The sequence below is a fragment of the Ochlerotatus camptorhynchus genome, unplaced genomic scaffold (assembly GCF_037179485.1).
Source record: "Ochlerotatus camptorhynchus isolate MF236.1 unplaced genomic scaffold, CSIRO-AGI_Acam_v1.1 ptg000267l, whole genome shotgun sequence".
Taxonomy (NCBI): domain Eukaryota; kingdom Metazoa; phylum Arthropoda; class Insecta; order Diptera; family Culicidae; genus Ochlerotatus; species Ochlerotatus camptorhynchus.
Genome location: NW_027040757.1, coordinates 1,654,409 through 1,665,719, shown reverse-complemented (window position 1 = coordinate 1,665,719; position 11,311 = coordinate 1,654,409). Strand labels below are relative to the sequence as shown.

Below are 11,311 nucleotides of genomic sequence, written 5' to 3'. Positions count from 1 at the left end.
TTTTGGGGTACATTGACATTACACTGGAGCTGTCAAATAACTCCCGGGGTGCCTCCGTGAGACCGCAGGAAGGGCAAATTTGTCCATCTCTTCAGGAACGGTGATGTGGCAACGTAAAACTCCCGCCCTTGGTTTCGTCAGCCACGCCCGGTACAGCTTCCTGCCACGAGTTTTGGCCACCGTGTTTTGTTTGTTGTTCCGCATCGGTGCCTTCCAGACCTTGTAGACGTGGATGCCGGCACGTTTCATCGGATTTTAGGACAAACCAGATGGAAACATCCGATCGAAAGGTTCGGCCGGCGCTTGAACAGACTCAACACCTTCCGCCGCTGGGTCGTCTGAGTCTTCTTGAATGACTTCACCACCCGGGAAATCGTCTATTGATGGATTCCCAGGTGTTTCCCGATCCATCTGTGGGACGCAGTCGAATTTTCCACGACGGCGCACAAGATTTTTTGGAAGATCTGCTCTTGCTTCGATTCCATGTCCGCTACTCCGTTACTGTCAGATCAGATTTAATCATACAGAGAACCAACAGATGATGCTTGGGACTAGCATTCATCCTCAATGTGTAAAAACTGGTTACCCCATACATTTAAAAGGCAATATCATCGCCGGCCGCGTCCGAATGCAGGTCAATTCGAGGGGGGCGATGCAATAAAGATTATGTTTTGCAGTGGCTAGCTGCGCGCACGCTGAGTAGATAAAAAGAAGATTGATGACGATTCTGAAGGGCTAATTCACTAATGAGGCATTCCACGAAGGTTCGCAAATCGATCCTGACCGATCATTTCCAATTACGCTGAAACTTTGCACAGTTGTTCCTTTTTAGTAAAGGCGCCATTTTGTGCTCTCAGTTTTTCATATTGAATTACGACTGCTTTTTGAAAAGGGCCTGTGTAAAAATAGTACTAATGAGTTTAAAAATATATATTGCCGAAACGCTTTGTTCGATTGATTTGGGGTCTAGAGCAAAGTTGTAGATATTATTTTGGAAATTGTGTTAAAAATATACACTGTAAAAAATTTCGTTTGTATCAATGAAAAAAAATATATTAATTATTAAAAAAGTTAATTTCTCAAAAAGTACATTTTTGAAAATTTTCGTTTTAAGCCTCATTGAAGCTCATAATGTTTGCTACTAACTGGCAAAGTTTGGTGATGGTAAACTCAAAAAAAGTTATGGTTTTTGAATATTTCACGATTTTTACATTTTCATTAAAAACACTTTTTTTTTAACCGTGTATATTTTTTCAAGAATTGCATTTTAATTTTGCACAACTTTTCCGAAGACACCATAGCAATCAAGCAAGCCGTTTTTGCAATGTATTAAAATGTTTATTTTATAAGCGCTTTTCTACACAGGCCCTATCGGAAAAGTAGTCGGGGTTCGCTATTACAATTTGTAATAGCGAATCCCGACTACTTTTTTATTTTAAAATCTCAACTTAAATCCACAAAATACATTTATCTGCTCTTTTTTACTTTTCTTTTATTCGAAAACCTTATGGACAAATGATACATAATTTATTTTCATTGTAATACACTTACTTTCTGTTTTTATTTACATCACTTCTTAAATACATCGAATATTTTGGCATCATTATCATTACAGTTTGAGTATCGTTTGGCTTTAATTTTATTTTCTGATACAGGAATGAAAGAATGAAACTTTTGAGTTCCTTGAATTATTTTTGCATTATTTTATTATATTGCTCGTTGAGGTGTGAAGCCATACATTCGTATTCCTCTGTTGTGGCAAAACTAAATGATAATTTTGTTAATTCTTCTTCTTTTCGATTATTTGCCCAATTATAAAGCTCTCTTGCATTTTTTATTGGATGTTCACGTTCTTTGGCCAAACTTGCTCTAGTAGCCATACGTTTTATTGTACCTCCAATAGCGTCACAAGGACCTTTCCCATATGATGTTGCAAAGAAATGCCATTCGGCTTCAATTCCATACTTTGATTTAAATTTACAAAGGCTAGCAAATTTTTTCCGGTTCTTGTACTGTGACGCGGCTCCATCGGACGTAAAATAAATCTTGTTGATATTTTTACTTTGGTTAATGCGTAAAAAACTTATCATTTTAGAAATAAATAAGTTAACTGCCACTGAGTCATGCCTTAACTCTTCAGAAATTATAATTAAACTTAAATGTTTAACTTGCATATTTTCTCTAAAATATATAACAAATGGATGAATGGTAGCTTGTTGTACATTCCAGTGATGAGACTGAACTTCATCCTGTAACACAAAGCTGTAGTTTTCGGAAAAATCGCAAGTAACTAAAAATTCACCTTCTTGCAAATTATTTCGTGTAGTTTTCAAAAAATTAGATTACTGTGTTTTTATGAAATCATGTGGTATCAAACTTGTCAATTTCAAGCAGAAAAATGAAACAAACTCGTCTGCAGGCTTTACAATAGTTTCTAAATCACATCTATCCGTGGTAACCCACTGTTTAAATGAAAGCTGATCAATGCATTTTTCCTCTAATTGTTTTAATAAAATGTTTTCTAATGCGGAAGAGTCTGGACAATCTTCACAATACCGTAGATAGCAATATGTTGTCTTGTTTTCACAAAGTAGGCTGTCAGTGAACGTTTTTACATCATTTAAATGGTTAAGTTTTTTCAAACTGTGTAAAATTAGATTGATGTTTTCATGCGTTGTGCACACGCAAACATTGTGGGTTCCAGAGCTGGTTAAAAGTTTACATTGCTTAGGGCGGAGTTTTGCAAATGAAGAGAATCCAATTTTTACATTGCAGTGAATTTCATTGAATCGTTTATAAGCTTCTCTCAAAGTCATCATTAGTAATCTTTTTTAAATGGCTTGTCGTTTTCCTTCTTTCTGCACAGACACATAATCTTCTTGACCAGGCATTGCCCGGCTTATATCATCATCTTCAAAAAAAATTATGACTGCCAATTTTGTTTCATCACTTAAGGCTGTGCCATATTTTGCGGTTTTTGACGAATGACCTTCCTTTATCAACTTAGCCTCTGTTGCAATATATCTACTAGCATTAAATTGATCCATAACTTTTTGTGTTGACCATGAATAAGGCAATAACGATAAAATTCATAATTTTTCACTTCTTGCAGTGGATGCATTGGAAAACTTTTCCTTCATGTTTTCTAAAACTTCTTTGAGTTCATTCACTTCGTCAGCCTCAGGCTCAAAGTTGAAAAGATTCTTTCTAATACCTTCGTTGATTTCACGGTGCTTCTTTTCGGGGTAGTGGATGTAGTTGAGTTTTCCCACGTCTATCGGTGATACCTGGATTCCTGCAATGCCTCGGTTGAATATCTCGATGTTGACTGGTTGAGTAAATTCTTGGTACGATTGAACTGAAGTAACTGATGTCATTGATGGTACAGTTGTAAGGCTTTCACAGCTCGGTACGACAGGTACTATCACTGTAGTTGGCATCTTTGAGCTTCCGGCAACATGCTGTTCCTCGTTTGAGATGAAAAGAGCTTGATTATCAACACGCAGACGACAGGACGTGCAAATGCGAAAACCAGTATTCAATCCTGATGCTTCAGAATATCCAATCGATTTTAATTTCTGGATGGTAATATTCGAAATATTCCTCAGCTCTTTCGAGCACTTGACTTCCTCGAACGGCCGAATGCACCTGATAAAACATGCTCGTTCACTCATGTTGCTTCCTGTATTAAAAAAATTAAAAATAATAATCTTTAAAAATGATTTCATTGAAATACAACTGAAGGTTATGCTTACCTTTTAACCAAATGGTGTTACACTTATTTCCTATGATAACTTTTTAAGATGTATGCGGTAAAAAGCAATCTTTGCGATCAACTGCTTGTTTTCACCATTCAAACTCATTTAAGTATCAGATCGATAGGTATAATTTCTACATTAGGTACAGACAGATGTTTTTGGTGTTCATTACTACAGTGTTGAGTATTTGACTTATTACCGTTAAGATCACTGATACAACTATACAAAATTGAAGACAATGAATAAAAAAGAAAATTAATCGCTAGTTTGAGCATCATTTCACTTTTATTTAGTTCTAGCTCAATATTCATCAAATGAATTTTTTAGTTTTGTTAGTAACGATACCTTTTCATGGTATCAGATGTAATGAATCCTAACTTTTCAATAGGGCCTGTGTAGAAAAACACTAATGAAATAAACATATCTATATTGCAAAAACGGCTTGCTTGATTGCATTGGTGTCTTGGAGAAAGTTGTGAAAATGCAATTCTTGAAAAAATATACACGGTTGAAAAACATGTGTTTTTAATGGAAATGTAAAAATCGTGAAATTTTCAAAAAATCATAACTTTTTTGTTTTTGAGTTTACCATCACCAAACTTTGCCAGCAAATATTATGAGCTTCAATGAGGCTTAAAACGAAAATTTTCAAAAATGTACTTTTTGAGAAATAAATTTTTTTAATGAGAAATATATTTTTTTTTCATTGAAACAAACGAATTTTTTTACAGTGTATATTTTTAACATTATTGCCAAAATAATATCTACAACTTTGCTCAAGACACCAAATTAATCGAACAAAGCGTTTCAGCAATATAATTTTTTAACTCATTAGTACTATTTTTACACAGGCCCTGTTAGAAAAGTAGTCGTGATTCAATTTGAAGAACTGATAACACAAATTGGCATCTTTACTAAAAAAGAACAACTGTGCAAATTTTCATCAAAATCGGAGCCGACAAATTAAAAAAAAATAAAAAATTCGTCAATCTGTAGAGAATAGCTCTAATCGGACCGGATTAAAACTCGTCCGCGGTGACGAATCTCTCAATAGAACTACGCGCCGAAAGTGTGGCATCCGAACTCGGAGAACCGGGCTCCCGGGCTCCCGGGAGGCAATTAAACCGACACCAAACAATTGAACTAAAGCTGCGACGTGGATTTTGGAGGTTAAATTCAAGGTCAACCGAAGCACTCAAGACGGACCTTTTTTTTTCTTGCTTCTTTCTTTTGTCACTACATGTTTCTATTTTTCACTTGCTATATTCTTCTCTTATATTTTGGCTTCAAAACTAGACGCCTCAACACAGGAAAAACACGATATATCACTAGATGATAATTTTATGAATACTTGAAACTAAATTTCAGCACACAAATCAACAAATTCAAGTCAAAAAAGTTTAATTCACTGACAAAAAATACGCAGCAAAAGAAAAACACGTCAGCTTTCAAGCGCGGCCTACTGTGATCCATTAAGAGAATTTTTTCATGTTAAGCTAAATTTCTGGATTTGTCTCAACGAAAGCTGAAAAAATCACCATTATAATATAAATACAAAGATCCACCATCAAAGAGCTGAAAACTAATTTAAACAAATCAAGTCGATAGATTCAACCAGGGCGAAAGCTAAAAAGATTGAATCATTACAATATAAATCTAAAGATGTTCCATCACCACAGAGCTGAAAAGCAAAGGGAATCATTATAATGTTAATTTAGAAGTGTTCCATAATCGATGAATTTGAAAATATATTTTCATACAACCGGGTCAAGAAGGTTAAAAAGTTCTTTATAAATCTTGATTAAAGAGATTTTAGCTGTAGGCTAATGCATCTCTAAGGTGAAAAAGCAATAAGCTTAAAATGCCTTGAAGTAATACAAATGGTATATTTAAGCAATGAATACAGTCATTTATTTGTCGTGGATTACGATTTGAAGCTTGTTACATACCTGGAGTTATTTCCAGAAGTCCCTTGGAATATTAATCAGGATTTGTATGGAATGATTTTACTTACTTAAGGGTCCTGTGCACCACCAGCGGTGCAAAGGGCCAACGTTAAAGACTTCCATCCTGGGCGGCTGCTCGTTTTTGCCTTGACCTCTTGATTTCTATCGACTTGCTTAATTTCCTTATTGAGGCTCCGCCACCATGAGCCCCTGGGTATGCCTCTGCTGCGATGTCCTGCTGGATTCCAATCCAGCGCTTGCTTGCAGATTTCGTTTCCGCCCCGTCGAAGTGTTTGGCCGACCCACCTCCACTTTCGCTCTCAAATTTCTGTTGCTATCGGCTTCTGATGACATCGACGATGGAGCTCGGCATTCGAGATCCAGTTGTGAGGCCACCAGGCACGAATTATATACCGCAGGCATCGGTTGATGAAGACCTGCAGCTTTTGAGTGTTCTCCGCTGATACACACCACGTCTCGCTGGCGTATAACAACACAGATTTCACGTTCGAGTTAAAAATTCGGATTTTGGTGCGTTGACTTATCTGGTTGGATCTCCATACGTTTCGTAAACTCGCAAAGGCAGCCCTAGGCTTCTTGATTCGTGCACCTATGTCGCTCTTGGTCCCGCCGTCCGACGCTATTTGGCTGCCAAGATATTGGAAACTTTCGACCTTCTCCACTGCTTGCCCCGCTACCGTAAAGTTGGAAGGGTTGCCCGTGTTGATATCCAACGATTTGGTCTTGTTGACGTTGATTGTGAGACCCGCCGCAGAGGAGCGTTCGGCTAGGTCATTGAGCTTACTCTGCATATCAGAGCGCCGTTGTGCTAGTAGAGCAACATCATCAGCCAAATCGAAGTCGTTGAGATGCTCCATGGTGATAGGCTGCCAAAGAAGCCCACGGTTCGGTACACGGTCAATTGCACCTACCATGATCTCGTCGATTACGATGAGAAACAGTAGCGGTGATAGTATACATCCTTGTCTCACACCAGCGACTACCCGGATAGGGTCGGACAAGGCTCCGTTATGCAGAACTCTGCACGTGAAAGCCTCATACTGCGCTTCGATGAGGTTGACGATTTTATGGAATGATAATCATCATTATTTTTAGAATTATCTGGGAATTATTTTCAGGATTTCCAATTTTTTTCTGAAAATTTCCTACGAGAAGTTCTTTAAATTCCGTTGAGATTCTCTTGAAAATGCTCCACGCTTCTTCAGAAGTTCAACTACTATTGTTCCCTTACAATTATTCCTGAAACTCTAAGATATTCTCGTTAGAAATCCTTTGGAACTATCTTCAGTTTGAGATTCCCTAGGAATTCTTATCACAGTTCTCTTGCTATGCATGTGTAACATAGTGTGTTTTGCAAATAACGTGGGGTATTGATGAACACAACACAACCAAATACAACCGACTAATGTCTATCTATATAATCCTTATCATCCTTATTATCTAATCAACTATGAGTGATTACAGCTATTATCGCGCTCTACATACATATGACAACTTTTCTTCACTTAATGCAACTGATCTCAGCTGCAATCTGATAATCAGCGATTAATCATGGATCTTTTCGGAGTGTTTGTAGTCATCATAGAATTAATCATTAGCAACTTCCCTTCCAATTTGATACCTAATCTTACTCTTCCAGCCTATGGTACTGGATCTACGCCGCTGTTCCTCCGGAAATCACCTGGAATCTAAAGTGCGGGCCCCGAGCCACCGACGTGTGCGAACTGCAAAACTGCACCATCACTAGCGACACCAATCGCAATCAGATATTTTTCCCGGCAACCAACCTCATGATCAACCACGGCTATGTGCCACACTTTGACGCATCGGTAGCCCAAATGTTGCGCCAGGAAACCATCATGCTGGCAATCATGAACTCCGGTGTGCAGGATTTCGTGATACGGGAGATGATTGAAATTCTTATACTGGAAGACAACCAAATCGAGCGGATGGACGTTATCGAAGGTCAGGAACTGTTTCGGCTGAAGATTCTGAAGGTGAGCCGAAACCGACTGACGGATATTTCCTTCGTTCGGAAATTAAGCAAACTGAAGTATCTCCATGCACACGACAACCAACTGGAGGCGATTCCGATGAAGACATTCGAAAACGGGCGAGATTTAGTTGAAGTGTGGTTGCACAACAATCGAATCAAGAAGCTCGAAACAACCGCAATGCTCACGCTGAAGAACTTGTGGAACTTGGAACTTCAGAACAATCAACTACAGGAATTGGATGCCAAGTGGTGGCGATTCGACAACTTGCAATCGATCAATTTGGATGGCAATCTGCTGCAGTCGCTAAATGGGGCCGAATTCAAGCGAGCTTTTCCCACAGTGTTGAACATTTCGGTAGCGAATAATCCTTGGAACTGTGATCGCCTGAGGGACTTGAAATATCACTTCGTGGGTGGGAATGTGAACCTGCTGGGGGTGTGCTTTGAGCAAAAGTGCTGTCATAACGACCGGCTTGACGGTTTGGCATTGGGCTTGGCCGAATCACTGGAACATCTGGAGACGGCGTACGGCGAGGTTCGGGGAATAGAGCGAGCATATGTGGATGCTAATGAGCAAGCGGTAAGGTTGGAAAAACTACAGAAACGGTTTGACCGTGTTGAGTTTTATTTGAGGCACGTTGCTGAGCGACTTGAGCACATGAAAGAAAAGTATGATTGCTTACGGTATGGTAAAAATAAGGATAAGAAGAAACGATTGAAATTGGAAAGGTAGTGTAGTGAGAGTGGAAGAATATGTTTGAAATTGTGAACCATTCACAGCAAGTATAGCAAATGTTAGTAGGGGATTAACATATCCGTTGGATATGTTTCTTACGAGAAATGTAATAAATTCATCATAAGACGATGCAAATCATTTGAAAAGACTTCCGACGATTAAATTCGAGAATCTGTATAAGTATTTTTGAAGAATATGTTATACTAATTCGTTCAGAAAATATCGGGCGGTTCGTTAATCCGGACAGTTCATGTTTGATTAAATATGACGTCTACTTTGCAACATGATAACCATGTGTGATTATTCTGAACTATTTCAGTCATGGTAGTAACTGATAATCAACTTTTTAAAGTGTTCGGATTTATGGAATAAGTGTCCCGATTTCCATGCTCTGCGGTAAAACTATGTTGTCCCATCCTTAAGATCCCTTAGAGAAAACAAATTTAACAGCGTTTATCTCAATTGGCGGTTTTAACAAATGGGACAACTATGCTGAAAATGGCTGCATATCTATAATACAAAACTATAATGGCTTTAGATTAAAATTAGCAATGACGGACACGTATGAGTTATATAATGAACTATTCTCGCCATCTAGATCGATGATTCAACAAAAGTAACTCAGTATGCCTTCATGGAACGTCAATCAATCTTTCCCAATTACAGCAGCCATGCTCATTGCCCTTGTCTTTTTTAAGCACAAAAAAAAATAAAAAAAAAATAAACATAATCATCTTCAAGTGGAACAACTGTTCTCCACGAGACGCCTTCCCCATTCCGAGACAATGCATCAAATCTTTCCGTGCGGATTGTGCATGATGGAAACGGCGAGAGTCATTTGTAGCGCTCATTAACTTTAATGACCATGACGTTTTATCCCACCATCGCACCACCCGCCTCCATTCATGTTCCCTTGGAAATACAAGTCCTCTGTCAGTTGTGGACCCAAGGAAACAACAGCTTCGTGTCGTAAATGTTATACGCGCTCGATGCAACGTGATTTCGGAGGAAAAAAGGTGAAACAAAACACTTCTGTCCGTCCGGCGTTATTCTTTCGTTGGCCGGTCAGTCAGTAGCATTCCCTCGGATTCGCAATGTTCGGTCCCACCACTAACTCACTACATCCAGTGAAGGACATGAACGGCGAGGGTGGATAACTTTGTCACACTCAAAACAAAAACAAAAAAATGAGAGTGGAGAAAATAAAGATTTAAATGGACATTAACTTAACGGCCAGTACAAATGAGACTCGAAGGGCTACTTTAGGGGACATTTGGTGGAAAGTGATTTTGTTATGTCTCAACACAGACATAACAGGTGTTGTGCACGGGTTGATCCGGCAAATGTTTATTGGTGATGGCTTTAATAATTAATTCACAATCATCAAATGGTTTTGTTTGAAATAATTATCAAATGTCAATTAGTTTTCATTTCAATCATCCATTTCATTTGATGAGCTTTTATAGTTTTCGAGTGATAAAAAAAAACAACTCCTCTTCCCATGATTTGCTGTATGCTTTTCATTGGCACCATGATTTATATTACCGCATTGTCTTTTTTTTTTTTGAAAAGTTAAAATATGATGAGCTTCTTTGTTTGTTTGCCCTCATTCAATGCCAGGAATAGGGTAGAGCGCTACTTCGTCGTAATCTCCCATTTCCGTTCTATCAAGCTGAAACCTTCAATAATATCCATGACTTCACCGTACACAAATCAATAATACGTTTGTTTCGATGCGTAAACGAGTGAGTTGTATGAATATTTATACTCATTGTTCTCAAAACAAAAGAAGCGCTCCTAGTAAAAAAAGACGAAGAAAAACCTAAAAAAACCAATGGCGTTTCAATGCGTTAGGACGAAACTGAAACTCGTAGAACGAATTTGCAGTCAAGATGCAGTGTTAGATTTCTAAAATATCTCAATAATTTGTGACTTTTTATCGAATCCAACGGTACGTATAGAAAGTTAAATAAATTTGGAAGTCATATATAGTAGAATCACTCCATTTTTGAGTTCATATCCGTTCGAAAAAGAGAGGTTTTGTGTGGGTTATGATTAGTAGAACGGAAATTAGATTCAAAACCCTATCTAGCTGTGGATCTAAATTACCGATAAATGTTGGATGTTGAAACATAAACGGAACATGAAGAGTCGATATTTCCATTATTCACTGCTCATTGTACATAAAATAATATTTAAATTGCTAACAATCTTGCCCGTGGTTCTTCTTTGCATTGATCTAATCCTAAGCCATTGAAAAATTAATTAAATGACAGAGAATCTGGTACAAGTAAGCTATATTTTTTGAAGCTATCAAACAAAAGAAGGATGGATAGAATAGAGCCACAAGGATTTAATATGTTATGTGGGTTGTGTAATAAACCTTGTAAATATGTAAAGAGTTGTAAATAAATTGTATGTTAATAGAATTAACTTGACATGGAAATATATGTGATGTGTGATTGAATGGACATGACAAACAGGCAAATTTCCGATTCTGTAACACCGTTTATTTCGCAGGATGTTATAAAATTCGTTTAGTCTTTGCTTGCAACGAATTTGTCCGTACTTGCGCAAATCATCCGTACTATTCGTGTAATACGTGTAATTACTGTGAGGAACTGTACTTTGTGTATGTTTTGTAGGCTAATCGGTATAATAGTTAAACTGGGCACTGACCACAATAATATTAAGCTATCCACGTTCACTTTAAGATCACAAACCTTATTTACTTACGACGACAATGCCACGTCACCGTCGCAGCGGTTGACAGTTCGAGAACCAGGGTCGGAGCTGGGCGTTGTTCGAAGTCAAGGTTGATGAAGGTAGAGAGGTGCGCCACATCCTGCAGGGT

General features: G+C 38.0%; 1 protein-coding gene across 1 annotated transcript; it reads left to right on the top strand.

Annotated features, from left to right (window-relative positions):
- Positions 1-7,268: 7,268 nt before the first annotated feature.
- On the top strand, positions 7,269-8,855 carry LOC135705494 (reticulon-4 receptor-like). Its single transcript, XM_065227243.1, has 2 exons — positions 7,269-7,293; positions 7,365-8,855. Exons 1-2 carry the CDS (start codon positions 7,277-7,279, stop codon positions 8,452-8,454), a joined length of 1,107 nt encoding a protein of 368 aa, XP_065083315.1. The 5' UTR covers positions 7,269-7,276; the 3' UTR covers positions 8,455-8,855.
- The last annotated feature ends 2,456 nt before the right edge of the window (positions 8,856-11,311 follow it).